Below are 17,390 nucleotides of genomic sequence, written 5' to 3' on the forward strand. Positions count from 1 at the left end.
GATTTTAGCAAATGGCTGCAATATAACAAAGAGTGAAAAATGAGGGGTGTTATAAATATGACAAAGAAGGCCTGTATATAGTGTACTGGACTATCACAACACAAAATCTGAAGAGTTTTAACCGTACTGTTTTAATTTTATGGACCCATGAACGTGGGATTATACACTCTATTGTACAATCAGCTCAATTCAAATCAGTTATAAATTTACATAAGTGCATTAAATATGACACAATGGGCTTTTCAGGGATATGCTGTCTGGTACATAGTGCAAAGCACTATAAATGCTGCAAATATACGGATGGTGCGATACTCGCTTTATTCCTGTTTTCTGCTTCTGCATATTATAGAGCCAATTGGATAAATAATGCAGCTATAATTGTGTGGGTGTCCATGGGTCTTCTTTAAAATGAGACCAAACTTAACTCTGTGCTCCCAAGCTTCACATTTGTATGACAGTTTTTTGACATGGACATTTTTGTCCACTATGGACCTATGTGTAACTTTTTTTAATTGATGCACAAGGGTTAAAACGGCTACATGCTGGTTTGGACTGGGTCTGGACCGGATCTCTGTAGCAACAGGACTCTGGTTTGAGCTGGCGTTGCGTGTTCAGCTCCTCCAGCATCCACACAGAGCCCTCAATCACGGTCCAGAGTGAAGCACAGCATTACAAAACATATGAAATCGTCCTCACTGCAGGTGTCCAGCTGTCTCTGCTGCTCCTGTTTCCTGCACTCCTGCTCACCCTGTGAATTACAACCAGTCACCTACCTTTATCCTAACAGTACAATCCAATTGTCCAGTGAACAAGAAGTCACTGTGATGAGTGTCATGTGACTGGCCACCTGTGGAGCGTAACCAGGGATGCTGCTCGATGTCCTGTAAGCTGGGACGGTCGTCCGCTGCTGCTCTAAGACACCATCGAATCAACTGACGGCAATCTGTTACATAAAACACGGTACTTCAGTAACACAACATGATTCTCCTCCTGATTTCTGCCTGCTCTTTGTGAACGGCTGAATGTTTGCCATCTCTTGCCTGCAGACAGGTGCCTAGGGAAGTGCAGTCTGTGAACTCTCTGTGCGTTTCTGAAAGGTAGAGAACCGCACAGGAGCTTGTAGAGCGTCACACCCAGCGACCAAGCAGTAGCTGGTCCTGCACGATAGCTGTGGGAATGAAACCACTCTGGAGGGGTGTATGAAAGAGTGCCTGAGAGACCCGAGAAGAGCAAGAGATCAGCTTAAATGGTTCCAGTCCAAAACAGAAACTTCCTTTTGTTGATCACGTATAAGAAGATCGTCGTAGCGAGATCATCTCCTAGCCAACCTGCAAACTCTGTATACTCCGAGTCCTTCAGGAGGTGTCCGCAGCCAAAATCCAGCAGCTTGATCTCATTCGTATCGGTGCAAATGAGCAGGTTCTGTGGCTTGACGTCCCGGTGGAAGACGCTGCGGCTCTCGCAGTGTTTGAGAGCGTCGATGAGCTGCAGCAGCACCTTCTTGGCCTGCCTCTCATCCAGACAGCCGTTCTCCTCACAGAATCTGTGGAGATCCTGGCAAGGATCCGGCCGTTCCAGGATCATGACGTAGCGGCCGGGATGGTCAAACCACTCCAGCAGCTTCAGGACACTGGGACAGGCTGGAGCTGAACTGACCCGGGTCATCAGTGCGACCTCCAGCGGCAGCAGACCCTGACCTTCCTGCGGCGGCAGAGGAGACATGAGATCCTTTAATCATCACTAGATTGATTTATGTGTGAATCAAACCAATATGACTAAACTTACAACTTCCATGTCCTCGTGCTCCTCGTCTTTAGTGACGTACTTGATGGCGACCTGCAGACAGATGTACCACAGTAAATTACACCTGCTAATTATGACAATAACCTCATGCTCTGCACAGGTGAAATACAGTTTTTGCCACAAGTGTCATGAATAAGGGCTGTTCGAGTGAAGAAGGAGGGAAAATGTCTTACTGGCAATCCATCAGAGCTGCGGGTCCCAGCAAACACAGAGCCGAATCCACCTTGACCCAGCATTGGGCCCTTTATATATGCATCTGCAACATACCAGAAAACAGGTGACTACAAGAATGTTACATTAATCATCAGTCAGTGAGCAAGTCAAAGGCAAATCACTTAATTCAGCAATGTCTTCAGAATAAGCCTGACCTCCGCAAGAGCGTTTGGCGGGTCTCTCGTTTGAGGTGGAGGGATCTTCATCCTCCAAGCTGAGCCGCTTCCTCTTCCTTTGAGTCGACTCAGAAGGCAGAGGAGTGATATAGCCAAGCAGTTCTGGACTCCACGGCTGGGTTGGGTTTGACAGTGCTTTCTGAATGTGGTCTCCACACTGTCTCCCAACCTCCTGACCAGCAGCCATCTGGATTAAAGCAGCAGTGGATCTGGAGCGGCCCAAAGCTGAAAGAACAGCAGCAGTTTAGAAACTATTTTTGTTCATTGTTGTTGTTAACATCATTATCATAACACTTTATATCACAGGGCTGTTGAATGCTTGATTTTGATTGGTTGGTGTGCAATTATCATGTTGAAGTAAATGCACAACTATGAAGTAGTACCAGCATTACAGTTTTATATCACTTTTAAATTATTTCAGTTATTTCCTACAACAACAGTTGAACCAAATCCCACAAATAAGACTAAAAATCACAATTTCCACGTTTTTCGCACTTTTTATTATCTCAAGGCTTTCTTTCTTGCACTGTACTCACACACACGGCTCAGTGATCGACTTTTTCCTTAAAAGAGTTACTAAACTGTAAAGTTTCGTGACATTTCTCAGTAGTGAGGTGGTCACGGTTGTGTTTTTGAAGCAGATAAACTTACACCCTCACTATTATCAGACACGCTGCTGCCGAACACTGAGAACAAACATCTCATGAAATTCACACAAGATTGATGTCGCTTTCGGACACATTTCTTGAAATAAAACATCTGAATCATTTCTTCAGGTGGTGACTGTGGATTAAACGGAATAATTGACTCTAGTCAGTTGAATTATAGGAAAATAATGCACATCCGAGATGGTATGCGAACATGAACAATAGACACATATTACACTTTTTTTAATGAAAATTTTTTTTTCAACATGTGCTTATTTAACTGGTAATATTCAAGATAAATTTGATGAACTTCACACATTTATTAATGTTAGAGTTGTCCAACAATATACAACATCATACCAATAAAAACATGACATAAAAAACATTAAACAAACATACCAATGAAAAGCCTGACAAATTAAAACACTCACCTCGTCTTTCGCCCACCTGAGCCATTGAAAATATCCTAAAAAATATCTCCTTCACAAAGAGAAAAGAAAAAAAGTTAAGTGAAAGAAACCCTTCCAACCAAACAAAAACAAATAAATGAAATAAAACTCTCCTCAGAAATAATCTAAACTCCTTCAAAAAGTCAACTCAAAGAAAATATCCTCCGAACTCCTCAGAAATGCTCCGAACTCCTTCAAAAATCACTTTCTCCGCACATAAAAGTATGTCTCCAAAGTATGGCCTTCAAACAACACAACAATCATAAATCGATGAGTTTGAGCTTTTATGCCTGCAGTTGGAATTTACGTCACAATACGCGTCGCTATAGCAACTCAAGTTCGATTCATGCACGTTCAAGCTGTAGCGCGATGACGTCGTGTGCTTTAATGTGTGCCGACTGGTGAGATATCTACAATAAAACCTCCATAATTTTTGTTTTAAGAGCTGGGAAAAAAAAATATTTTACTGAGAAAATGAATTAAAACGTAAGATTTCCATATGTCCGTATGTTGTTGTTGTTGTTTTTGTATGTTTTTGAATCTACATTCCAACTAATATTTTAGCAGATTAGATGTCTTAACGAAAAACACTGCAATTATATAAAAAAAAGAAGTAATTTCTCCATGCACAAAATTGTATGTTTTGTGCTGAGATGTCCATTAAAACATATTAATACCTGTGATTTTTCTCATTTTGTGTAGTTTTTGTCCTGACATACACATAATAAAAAATTTTTTAAAAATCTAATATTTTAAAATAAAACTGTTTATTGAACCTCAGGGCCTTCGATTGCTTGAAAAACCTTATGGACCAGAGTGAATAAGACATGTAATTTCGTTAATGAAGACGAGACGTTGACGAGCTAAAACTAATATCTGATGATAAAAACTATGACGAAATATATGGTAAGTAAACCTACTGTACCTGAAAAATGAGTTTAATTTGTATCTCTTTCGTATTTGTCTTAGTAGTGTACTTTGTATTTTTATTTATTATTATTATTATTTATTTATTTTATTTTTCATTTTAGAGACATATTGACCATGTTGATATAGACACCTTATCAGGCCTTAAGTTATGCATCAAATATGATCCAGTAGCCCTTCTACTAAAACTATATTGATTATAATATATAGAAAAAGACTATCGTCAAGGCAGCCAGAAAATTTAGAGGAGAGATCTAATCGCAGCTAGACTTTTATTTAAGACAAAAAACAGTAAGATGATCCACTTGAAACAATGAAAACACAGGAGAAAGACATGGCAGCATTAAGACAATACAAGACAAAGAACTCAACACCAGAGGGCAAGATATACACAGAATAATAAGGGTGTAAAACAAGGCACAGGTGGGTCTAATCAATTAAGTACAGAAACAGACTAGAAATGGGAACAACAACGAGAGTGCAAACTAAAAGTCTGCGAAAACTAAAACAGAGCAGTTACAACGCATAATACATAGAACAAGAACTTTAAAAGAGCAATGTCCAAGAACTGTCTCCACCTAATTGCAAATAGTAATTCAGTGAATTATCATGATATATTCAAAAGCAGATTTATTGCATCACATTTGAATATGCAGAGTCTTAAAACAAAATGAATGCAATTGTTAGACACAAAAATATATTTATTTTGGATCACATGATTAAACATGGTTGCAGTTGGAGACCAAACAAATGTTTTGTGTGTGTGTGTAACACTCTTGCTGATCCTCCTTGATTGTTTCCGTCTTCATTGTTTGCTAGATGGTTATGCTAAAGTTAGCTTTGCATCTGATACTCCCATGTGATTTGTTCATGCTTACTTAGTAAACTTGCACTTGACTTCATTTTACATCCTTACCTCTGTGATACTGTGACAGTTACTCAACACAGTCAAATGCTGCAATTTTTGATGTCAGACTTCATACTTTTTTACTCGACAGAGTACACTTAATTTCTTTTTTCCACCTTATATATATATATATATATATATAATTTTATTTTTTGCACAACCCTAAACAATTTAAATAAACTTGTACGTCTGTCAAAAATCTGTACGTTGTGCCTCCAAAAACTTACTGTGAGTTAGTCTATTTGTTTTCTGGCTTCTACTGGTCCCAGAAAGTCAGCTAGATCCTCTTCTTTAAGAAAGTTTAAGTCTCACACCTAGATGAGGTAAGTGTTTTTTTTATTTTTAATTTGTTTATTATTAGTATGTTAAGTGTCGTGGCCGCATTATCACCTCGGGTTAGTCAATTATTCCGCTTATACCACGGTTAACACACCTCAGGATAGATGTTTGCTTTAATCCAGATGGCTGCTGGTCAGGAGGTTGGGAGACAGTGTGGAGACCACATTCAGAAAGCACTGTCAAACCCAACCTAAAGAGCAGATAGCTCAACTTACGCCATTTGTCGAAATCTTTTAGTAGTCTGCATAGAGAGCATAACTCGTCAGATCCACTGCAGTCTTTTTGGGGTGCTTTCACACTTGGTTCGACTGCCTGGTTACATCATCCAAACGCACCAAACTCTGACACCAAACGAACCCGGGTGCGCACCAAAAGTGCTAGTGTGAACGCGCCCTTAATGCACACATTAGCATGTCGTTAGTTTATTAGTTAAAGGGGTCGTATGATGCAATTTCAAGTTTTCCTTTCTCTTTGGAGTGTTACAAGCTGTTCGTGCATAGATAAGATCCCTAAAGTTGCAAAGACTAAAATCTCAAACCCAAAGAGATATTCTTTATAAAAGTTAAGACTTGTCCACGCCCTCCTAAAACGCCTCGTTTAAACACGCCCCCACATGTCTACGTCACGATGTGGGAAGATTTGCATAACACTGTTTGTCATTTCACAAATGCAGACATGGTTTTATGTTTACGTGGCGCGTAAAACACGTAAAAAGCCAGTATAAGTCATTATAATCCGTAATTATGTCCCCACTGGATGCAACAAATGCCTAGTTTATAATGGGTTTTATTGTTTTTGTCTCGTCGCTCCGGCCGGACACAGCATCACAGTATGGTGAGGGGCGTAACATTTCCGTCACACGCTTGAGGTATTCGGCCAATCACAACGCACTGGATAGCTGGCCAATCACAGCACACCTCGCTTTTTCAGACCGATGAGCTTTGTAAAAATCGACGCGTTTCAGAAAGGTGGGGCATAGAGGAGAAACAATAATGTACAGTATGTGGAAAATAATGTGTTTTTTGAACCTTAAACCGCATAAACACATTTTATTACACCAAATACACAAAATAATGTTCTTTTTAGCAACGTCATATGACCCCTTTAACTTAATCCTTTCACTTGCTTAAATACTCATATGTAAAGTTTTAATATCCAGAGATTGTATTGTGTCATACATTTTGGCACTTAAGTCACACTTAATATTATAGTTTTAATCTTAAATACATGAGCAGTAAGTGCTTATGTCCTTCAGTAACAGTTCTGTTGAAGGACTGCTGATGTCTGAAGGGTCCAGCAGAGGGGGTTCATACACTGTATTCCAAAACTATATTGACCCCCACTGACTTTCACTGTATGGACAAAACTCCTTTTCAAAATATCATTGTTTTTTTTTTGTTTTTTTTTTACAGAACAAAGAAAGAAAGTCATAAAGTGTTGGCATGACACAGGGGTGAGTATATGACAGAATTTGTATTCTTGGATAAACTATTCTTCTAAGGATCACCTCACAGTTTAATTTAATGATGTATAACTGAATTTTTATTTAAATGTGTAGTGCTGATGAGAGTTAACTATTCAAAAAAACACTAAAATAGTTTACATTCATCATACATCAAAAAGGCAATGCACTTAAAAAAAATTTAAATTTTTTTTTTAATGTTTTTAACTTCTTTTCCACTAGTTACAGATCACAAGAGTTCACCTGCATTTACTCCATATTAGAGATCTCTAGTTTTATAATTAATGTAGTGATGTAGGCAAAAGAATCATTCAGTGCATCAAATTAATTTATATTGCTTGGACAAGTTTTCTTAGATTTTTTTTAAATGTTGTGTTGTAAATACAGTATAACAGACACTCAAACCCTGTTCACACTGCCAGTGAATATTCAGAGAGCTCGTGATGTCCGATGCCATGAGGAAAAGCCACCAAGCAAACGGTGATATTCAGCAAGAAAATTCGTTCATACTGGAGGTATGAATGGGGCTTAAAGGCCGAATTCCCTAAACAGTTGGGCCACTTTAGTGTGTGGTATTTCAAAAAGTGGTGTCTTATTCACTAACCATCCAGTTTCCAGCTGTTAAATGTGTATTAAATATTTAAATGAAGTCATTGTCATTCTTCTCAAGGCAAACGCACCTCCTAGCATCCCAACAGGCTCAATGTACCCACTAGCTGATCATGAATCCTTTTCTACTGGTTTGATCTTGATGTGAATTCCATTGAGTGATCTGAGCACGACTTGAGGGATCATCTTCGGGGTGTGCTGGGGGTCTTTAATCAGCCGGTATTTCTTCAGTGTCAGCGCCACTGCGACTTTCATCTCATTCATGGCAAAGTTCTGTCCGATGCAGTTTCTGTAATCATATACACATCAGATGCTTCATTAGCTGTTTATCTACAACTACAATCTAATCTACATTTCTTTCTTGAAATAAACACTGTATCTTTTTTCAATCTGAAGCAAATATGTTTGTGTTAGTAGTGAGAAGTAAAAATTCAGAAAAACTTCTGATTCACAAATCAGACAACACTTTTGGATATAGCTCAATGAAGTGGGCTGTTTTATAGTAGTTTATTTAATCACAGTCATAGATAAATATTGATTATAACAATACTTGAAGAAATGAAAAATGAAGAAAGAAAATACAACCACTGAACATTAGCATATTTTAAAAGAGTGCTTATTATGGAAATATACTTTCCAAAATAAATAAATTATATATATATATATATATATATAATTGCAGATTACACGCAATTAAACTGAATGTAATGTTTTGAGACACTTAATTGCATGTAATCTGCAATTAAATTTAAATGTATTGCTGTTTGCTCTCATGAGGGCTGAAATGCGGTCGGAGCCCCAGACGCTCCAAACTCCAAACCAAAGAGCAGCTCTGTTCTGTGTGGCTGAAATGTGAGTGAATGACCCGCTCATGTCTCTTCAACAAACCTGGGTCCAGCAGAGAAGGGCACAAACGCATGCGGTGACCTCTTAGCAACGTTCTCCGGCAGAAACCTCAACGGATCAAACCTGTGGACAAGACAACACATTAAACACATTTAGAAGAAATAAAAATATTACATTTAAGAAATAAAAACATCAAAGAAATCTTTACACACATTAAGCCATAAAAATGAGTTTTGTCAGTATAAAGTAATGCATTTGGGTTGATTCAGTGATATTAAATCATATTTCTGAGTTGAATAAAACCAGTTCATTTAGATGTTATTTCAGTGACTTTTTAAATATATTTACATACACAGACATTATAATACTTTGTAAGTCTTATAATATTTTCTTCTGTTGAGAAATATTACAAACATAAAATATAAGGGTTATGGTTAACATATGGTTTTGTTTATAAACCGCATAAAACAAATCATTCAATTATTTTGGTGATGTGTATTTTGATTACATTACAGTGGGGTCCAAAATTATGAGACCAAAATCTGAGATTTAAATCTAATTTAAATTGGGAAATAATTTATTATTTAGATTTTTAGATTAAATCTATGACAAAATTAATTAAAAAATGGTTATAGAATTGGTTATGACTTTGCTATTTCTAAAGAACTAATCAGAGTAAATGATTGTTATTGATCGTGTGACTCTTTGTGCAGACGGTCATGACATCTCAAATCATGCTGGAAAACATGATCATCAGGTTTTTTTTCATGCAGCTCCAGTGCTGCTGTTATTAAAATAAAATAAAGACTCACTAGATACTAAGACATACTAATTCACATTTATTTTCACTTTAATTGTTTTGCTGCTAAAATATTTTGCATACTTCTCCATACGACTCCACTGCATACTTCTTTTTTTAAATTTTTTTTTTAAAATTATTATTCAGTCATTGTTCTGTTGTAACTTAAGCTATTTTATGTAGTGACTCGTGAGTGATATTTCAGATGTAAAGAATGCACACATACATATGGATTCTCCCATACTGTGGTATTCATGTGGATCCCATAAATGTTAATTCCAATAATACAACCTGTGGAAGAGTAAAACAGTGTTTTAAGGCATCCAGAGATGTATTCAGCCTACGGTCACTGTTTTGTGATGAACTGATAATATTCTGTGTCATATGTCATGTAACTGAACAACAAGCAGCCAGGTTAATGTTTGATCAGATGTTCTCTGAGTTAGAGGTCATGATGTCCGTTTATAGGTGAACAGGGCATAAAGCAGTAGGCAGCAGTCTGTCAAAATTCATACTAACTGGAGACCAAAACAATGAAAACATTAAGCGAAATATTACATCAAGGACAGCCTTGCAAGTGTGTCCACGTTGGCTTATGCTGTTGCTTCTCACAAAACATTTGGGTTTTTATGTCTGATGGATTTGGGGTAACTTTTTGGACCAATAATGGGCTTAATCAACCAAAAATATAGATTCTGTCATCAACTAATTTTCAGATTGCTCTAAAAATGTCTTCTTGCAATGAAATTGGATGGTGACCAGTTATTGTTGTGCTCCAAAAGGACAAAAAGTGCCTTAAAGGGGTCCTATTATGCTCTTTTACAAAGTCTTGATTTTGTTTTGGGGGTGTACTAGAACATGCTCCATAAAAGTACAGTAAAAATTGTATATGACTTGTGCACTTGTCTGTTTTAGTCTTATGATCGCTTTGTGTGAGGAAGAAACTGAAATATCGGCCTACTTTCAGGTACAGTCCGTCCATCAAAGAAAGTCAAGGGTTTAGTCAACTTTCGTGATATTGCCGGGACAGGAGGGCAAAGCCGCAGGGATTCTTTAATGCACATTGTGGTATAAGGAATTTTATTGAGGTCTTCCCTGAAACATAAGAAGATAGCAACAGTCTTTGAGAAATGGATGGTGAATAAGGCATTACTGATGTCTGAAGCCATTTAGTAGTGCATCAGTGTGCAGGATTAAATATAATCATGAGAGCAATGAAATTAAGGTGTAATGAGTGGGATTTGAGTTGATTTGCTATGAATGATCTGTGACGGTAGTGATCCTATAGCTATGCTGGTTGAATCAATCATCTTTCACTGAACAGTACAAAAAAACACAATACCAGCACTCTTACAATTGCATAAATGTCCCCTTTAATTTTATTCGTAAGTAGGACTTGTTTATTTTTTCACCATGTACCTTGCCTATTCAAAGCATATCAAAGCACACATCAAAAAAGTAACAAACAAAAATCATCTCATGAAATAAATCATCATATAAGACAGCATCAATGCATCACTGTAGTCTTTGAAAAGAGGCAGAAGAATATACACGAGTCATCAATAGTAAATCAAGAGATAAAAACAAGATTTGGAAATATTCTGACACCGTATTTGACAATGCATCAAGTATTTTTAAATTCAAAGTCCATAATCAACAACTGGCAATCAACAACTGGCTGAAGACCTGAACGAGTTTTACGGCAGGTTTGAAAAGCAAAAGCCTGGTCTGACACCCCACACCCACTCCGACCGTCTCACAGCACAGCCATCAACACCCTCCCCCTCCATCCCCCCTACTGTTTCTCATCCTGCACTCAAGATCTGTGAAGAGGATGTATGCAAAGTCTTCAGAAAGCAGAAGATAAGGAAAGCCAAAGGCCCAGACGGTGTCTCTCCAGCCTGCCTCAAAGCCTGTGCTGTCCAGCTATCATCCATCTTCACATTGATCTTCAACAGATCCCTGGAGCTGTGTGTAGTCCCCTCCTGCTTCAAATGTTCCACCATCATCCCTGTACCCAAGAAACCAAAAATCACAGGACTTAATGACTACAGACCTGTTGCTTTAACATACTAAAGGACATACTAAAGGCCTACTTGAAGGACATTACTGGACCCTAGCTGGACCCCCTGCAGTTTGCTTACCGAGCAAACAGGTCTGTGGATGATGCAGTCAATATGGGATTGCACTACATTCTCCAACATCTGGACAAACCAGGGACTTATGCAAGGATCTTGTTTGTGGACTTCAGCTCCGCTTTCAACACCATCATCCCGGACACCCTTCAGAATAAACCGACCCAGCTCTCTGTGCCCACCTTCATCTGTCAATGGATCACCAGCTTTCTGACAGACAGGCAGCAGCTAGTGAGGCTGGGAAAACTCACATCCAACACCTGCACCATCAGCACCGGAGCTCCTCAGGGCTGCGTTCTCTCCCCACTGCTCTTCTCCCTCTACACAAATGACTGCACCTCTAAAGACCCCTCTGTCAAGCTCCTGAAGTTTGCAGACGACACCACAGTCATCGGCCTCATCCAGGACGGAGACGAGTCTGCTTATAGACAGGAGGTCGAGCAGCTGGCTGTCTGGTGCAGTCACAACAACCTGGAGCTGAACACGCTCAAAACTGTAGAGATGATAGTAGACTTCAGGAGAATCCCCCCTGCTCTCCCCCCACTCACCATCATAGACAGCACTGTGGCTGCAGTGGAGTCATTCAGGTTCCTGGGCACAACCATCTCTCAGGACCTGAAGTGGAACACTCACATTGACTCCATTGTGAAAAAGGCCCAGCAGACACCTGGCGAATAAAGCTAATTCTGATTCTGATTCTGATAATGTAAGAAATCCAAACACATCAACTCATAACCCTTTCAAATAACTTATTTGAATGTTAATGTCCTTGAATGTAGGGTTCAAAAGAAAGATGATTGATGTTTGTGTTTGTGTGTGTGTGGTTGCGGTGTGGGTTAGATGTCCGCTAAACCCATTTTTTTCCAAGAGCCGATGGTGATTAAATAGCTTCGTTGAGGAGGAAGAATTAACTGTTCAAGGCCTACCTGGAGTCCAATGTACAGTCAGAGGGTTGTGGTCCGTCCAAGACGAGACGAAACTCACTCACAGTTACAATGTTCCAATCCCGTGTAGATCAAACACAGCGAACATCCGGACACCCATCCACTGTGCAGCCAGCAAAATTCTCGGTAATCTTCAGTCTCGTTGTTGCTTTGTCGGTGGCGTTACTTCTCAGTATTTAATATCTGATGATTCAGCTTCCGAACGTCCCAAACACAAATAGAAAAGGAACAGCCTACAGGAATTGAAATAATCCAAGCACTCCGCAGTGGAACAAACAAAGCTCTCATAACACGGTAATCTTCATTCTCGTCATTTCATTTTTGGTGCATTTTATACATCCAGAGACTCCAAGCAGTTCAAACTTGTCCAAACACTCTCACACTCTGTACAGCAAACGAAAAAAACTCTTACTGTCAGTGCAGCGAACAAAGCCCTCACTCACACGCACACGTACCTGTGCCTAAATGGATTTGATTTTCTTAATTTCCTTCAGTCTTCTGACTCTTCCTACAGCACTGCATTTTGGTCACAGTAGTTCATTTCCGTTACACTCCTCCCCTGTCGGACAAAAGCATCTCATAGTTCTTCATGAGATGTTGAACCATTAAAACCCTAAGAATTCTTTGTCCTCATCTGAGGATTCCTGGAAGAGCTAGATAAGCTTCTTGTGCTTCTTGTTCAGTGGCAGTTGGAAAGCAGGGCTTTAAATAGCAAACATGAACAACACTGACATCTTCACCTGTAGATTCCAGTGCTATTTGGTAATTCACTGGCTTCGTTTGTTGGATTACTCGGTAGGATCCCTTCCATTTTGGTTCAAGTTTAGCGGTGAAATTGTCCTTTGCACTGGACTGCGGGAAGTGGCTCATCCATACCCTGTCTTTTTCTTTGAATAAGATGTCCCATTGATTCTTATTGTAATTCCGAAGTCGTCTTAGATGTGCTTTCTTACAGTTCTCCTTTGCTCTTGCCTGCAGTTGATTTAAGTGATACACAGTGTCATAGTGGGGTGCATCGGATGACAGATCATGGCTTTTACCTTTCAGAAGCTTGTCCATCGGCCCCTGTAGCTTCCTTCCAAGTGGAGTTCTGCGGGAGACATTCCCGTGGTTTCCTGCACTGTAGAGTTAATGGCAAACCTAATTTGGGTAGGTATTGGTCCCATAATTTATGATTGTCTTCTACATATGCTGCAATCATACTTTTACACAAACTTTGTACCTCCATCGGACACCAGAATGTCTAGGACTCCCCATCTGGTTAGTATCTCTTTTCTGAATAGTTGCAATAGTCTTGGCTGTAGCTGTACAAATGGGAAACAGTTCTACTCAACGAGTGAAGTAGTCAACAAATACCAAAAGGTATTCATTCTGATTGGTGCTATGGGGTAATGGTCCCATGATGTCTACACCCAGGATCTGATTTGGTCATAGTTTTAAAGATCCCTGCATGTCCACTTGTGGGGTTACAGTGATAGTGTTCCAGTATAGACAGTTCAAGATCTTTGGGGAGGAAGATTTGATGGTGTGAATGATTCTCTGACAGTGTTTTTAGATATATCTTATCTTTGATGACTTCTTACTTTGCCTGCTGACCTCCTTTGTCCTCCTTTGCCAGAGTTTGGAATATTTGCACAATCTCTGGGTCTCTGTGCTGTTTCTCCCAAATTAGCTCATTTGTAACTGGAAGAACATCCACATCCTTTTGATTTGAATACAAATTACAGCTTGTATGGATTACAGCTTGTAATCCGCAAAATGACATCACAAGCTGCATTTAATTTCCCTGTCAGCCTGTCAGCAATCTTGCAGCAGCATTCTAGACAATTTGCAATCGAGATAAAGTGGACTGACTAATCCCCACATACAGGGAATTATAATAGTCCAGACGTGAAGACACAAATGCATGCATCACTCTCTCGAAATCATAAAACGACAAAAATGGCTTGACCTTTGTCAGTGTTCTTAATTGAAAAAAGCCTGATCTGACGACAGCATTGATCTGTTCGTGAAATTTTAATGACTCATCAAAAAGTACCCCTAATTTTTTTACCATGGATTTGCCATGAATAGATAAAGGGCCTAAATCAAACTTAGGGGACCCATATGTATTTGGGGGTGCAAACACAATAATCTCTGTAGTCTTCAGAAAGAAAAGTGGTAAGGAATGAAGACTCAAAATCACGCCAGGTAGTTCTGTCAGGACCACTATCGTCAAAGATGATTGACAATTAGCATACAGTTTGTATTGGCGGTATGGTTCCGTTCTGGGCAAGAACTCCCCGCGCCTCCATGCAGCCTAGCATGGATGAGAGCAGGGAGAGCAGCGATAACCCCCCCAGGGTAAACAGAACAGAACCAACATAAATGTATTGCAGATATCGTTAAAGTTAAATAATGTTATGTACACATTTTAGAATTAGTCTGATTCAAAGGAGAATCAGAAGGCTGAATCCTGACTGACAGAGGAGGAGTTGGGGATGGAGGAGGGTAATTAGCTATTGAGCAATGCGAAAACTGCTGATACTACTGCGGGACCTTATATATGAATACTTAGATGGGTGTCGTATTCCCATAGGTTGATGGGGATCAGCTGTGAGTCAGCTGATGCGAGCTTGACTAACGTGACCTGCCAGAACTGACGCTACGCTAGATTTATCGTAGTTCTGGCTACCGCCCACCAATCCCGTGCGGTGCCATGTAAGACCATTCTAAAAGTAGCTAGGATTTCAGGATCAGCCAGAGGATGTGATGCAAGAAAATCAAAAAGCTCATCTTAGCTTTTTTGAAAGTTTTGCTGGACAGCTTTAATATCTTGCTGTACCTCTTGTTGAAGCTGCTCTACCATGAAATGAATATTTGATGCTAAAGATTTTTTTGAGCTAATCCTTCATTAGCAACTTCACTGTTTTTACAATTTGGTCAGTCTCCGTCTTAGTCTGCTGCTTGTTATTTGATAAAATTGATGAAATCTTTAGTAAGCTCTTACTTGCTGCATTGCAGTTTGGTCACTGTAGTTCATTTCCGTTACAAATCACAATCAATTTTCTTAAAATCTGATCATAGTTAAGTCCAACTGGCTCATTTGGCATTTGTACTATACATTGTTAAGATTAAAGTCAAAAATACTGATTATGTCAATGATTTTTCTGTGAAATGCTTTGGGTCTTAAAATGAAATGAGATGCAGTACCTGCCAATTGTAAAGTATTTAATTCATCGCTTAATTCAACGATTTATTTTCATTGAATTTTCTGGAAAATTATTATCTTGATATATATGTTAGGGCAGTGCATTTAATTGAATTTTAGTTTAGTTTTCGATTCCAACAATTATTAAAAGATGATAATTGAGATGAAATGATTATCAGACATACAGTGAAGACTATGTAATGTTTAATTCAACAACTGTTTATTTTATTCAATTTTATTTTATGTAGTATATTACTGGCTGAAAACTAAACTGTTAGATAGATTTGCATGACAAAACTTAAAGCATTATTTCATTTCTATCTTTTTTTCTATTGTATTTGTCCTTTTGTTTGTAATCTTCTTCCTTTTACTGTTAACTTGTCTTCATCAACGATTTATTTTCATTGAATTTTCTGGAAAATTACTATCTTGATATATACAGTATGTTAGGGCAGTGCATTTAATTGAATTTTAGTTTAGTTTTCGATTCCAACAATTATTAAAAGATGATAATTGAGATGAAATGATTATCAGACATACAGTGAAGACTATGTAATGTTTAATTCAACAACTGTTTATTTTATTCAATTTCTGTAGTATATTATTGGCTGAAAACTAAACTGTTAGATAGATTTGCATGACAAAACTTAAAGCATTATTTCATTTCTATCTTTTTTTCTATTGTATTTGTCCTTTTGTTTGTAATCTTCTTCCTTTTACTGTTAACTTGTCTTCAGTAATTGTTTGAGGACTTATTTTTACTTACATTAGTTAGCCTAGTATTAGTTTCTGCTGTGGTATCCAAATTGTTATTGAGAATTGTGAAATTTCGTTAGTATCTAAAATTTTGATATCATGGCAAACTTAATTTCCAGCAAAATATACTTGATATACACTCACCGGACACTTTATTAGGTACAACTGTTCAATTGCTCGTTAATGTAAATATGTAATCAGCCAATCACATGGCAGCAGTTCAGTGCATTTAGGCATGTAGACATGGTCAAGATCTGCTGAAGGTCAAATCGAGTATCAGAATGGGGAAGAAAGGTGATTTAAGTGACTTTGAATGTTGCATGGTTGTTGGTGGTCTGACTATTTCAGAAACTGCTGATCTACTGTTATTTTCACACATAAGCATCTCTAGGGTTTACAGAGAATGGTCTGAAAAAGAGAAATATCCAGTGAGTGGCGTTTCTGTGTGTAAAAATGCATTGTTGATGCCAGAGGTCAGAGGAGAATGGCCAGATTGGTTCGAGCTGATAAAAAAGGCAACAGTAACTCAAATAACCACACAATATAACCAAGGTTTACAGAAGAGCTTATCTGAATGCACAACACACCAAACCTTAAAAGCAGATGGGCTACAGCAGCAGAAGACCACACCAGGTGCCACTCCTATCAGCCAAAAACAGCAAACTCAAGCTACAATTCACACCGGCTCACCAAAATTGTGCAAAAGAAGATTGGAAAAAGGATGCCTGGTCTGACAAGTCTTGATTTCTGCTGCCACATTTAGATGGTAGAGTCAGAATTTGGCATGAACAACATGAAAGTATAGATCCATCCTACCTTGTATCAATGGTTCAGGCTACTGTTGGTGGTGTAAAGGTGTGAGGATAATTTCTTGGCTCACTTTGGGCCCTTCAATACCAGCTGAACATCGTTTAAACCCCACAGCCTACTTGAGTATTGTTGCTGACCATGACCAACTGTCACAATCCGTGTTCTGCATCTTGTGTTTTGTAAGATCTTTTATGTTGAAATGTAGGCTTAGTTTTTTTGGTTCATGCTTCCTTCCTGTGTTTGGTTTATGTCTCTCCTGTAACTAATTATCCCCATGATCTCTGTGTATATAAGCCCTTGTGTTTCAGTCATGTTTTGCGAGTCGTTTTTCTGTTTTCAGAGTTCTTGTTCTTGTGCTCTTGTGGATTTTTGGCCTGT

General features: G+C 38.6%; 1 protein-coding gene and 1 pseudogene across 1 annotated transcript; both read right to left on the reverse strand.

Annotated features, from left to right (window-relative positions):
- Positions 1-755: 755 nt before the first annotated feature.
- Positions 756-3,295, reverse strand: LOC107725265 (serine/threonine-protein kinase pim-3-like). Its single transcript, XM_016534476.1, has 7 exons — positions 3,271-3,295; positions 2,172-2,417; positions 1,977-2,059; positions 1,786-1,836; positions 1,329-1,701; positions 1,041-1,211; positions 756-943 (listed from the first exon to the last, which is right to left on the reverse strand). Exons 1-7 carry the CDS (start codon positions 3,293-3,295, stop codon positions 756-758), a joined length of 1,137 nt encoding a protein of 378 aa, XP_016389962.1.
- A 4,327-nt stretch (positions 3,296-7,622) lies between these two features.
- Positions 7,623-17,390, reverse strand: part of LOC107725269 (cytochrome P450 4A25-like) — a 19,330-nt pseudogene continuing 9,562 nt past the window's right edge.

Source organism: Sinocyclocheilus rhinocerous, unplaced genomic scaffold, assembly GCF_001515625.1.
Source record: "Sinocyclocheilus rhinocerous isolate Xijiao unplaced genomic scaffold, SAMN03320098_v1.1 scaffold967, whole genome shotgun sequence".
In the NCBI taxonomy this organism is placed as follows: domain Eukaryota; kingdom Metazoa; phylum Chordata; class Actinopteri; order Cypriniformes; family Cyprinidae; genus Sinocyclocheilus; species Sinocyclocheilus rhinocerous.

Bases quoted from the DNA above. Each gene is read 5' to 3' on its own strand.
- LOC107725265 (XM_016534476.1), bottom strand. From the start codon at position 3,295: ATGGCTCAGGTGGGCGAAAGACGAG. The intron at 2,418-3,270 runs GTGAGTGTTTTA...CTGTTCTTTCAG, and splicing joins TCAGGTGGGCGAAAGACGAG to CTTTGGGCCGCTCCAGATCC. The intron at 1,702-1,785 runs GTAAGTTTAGTC...CTGCCGCCGCAG, and splicing joins AGCACGAGGACATGGAAGTT to GAAGGTCAGGGTCTGCTGCC.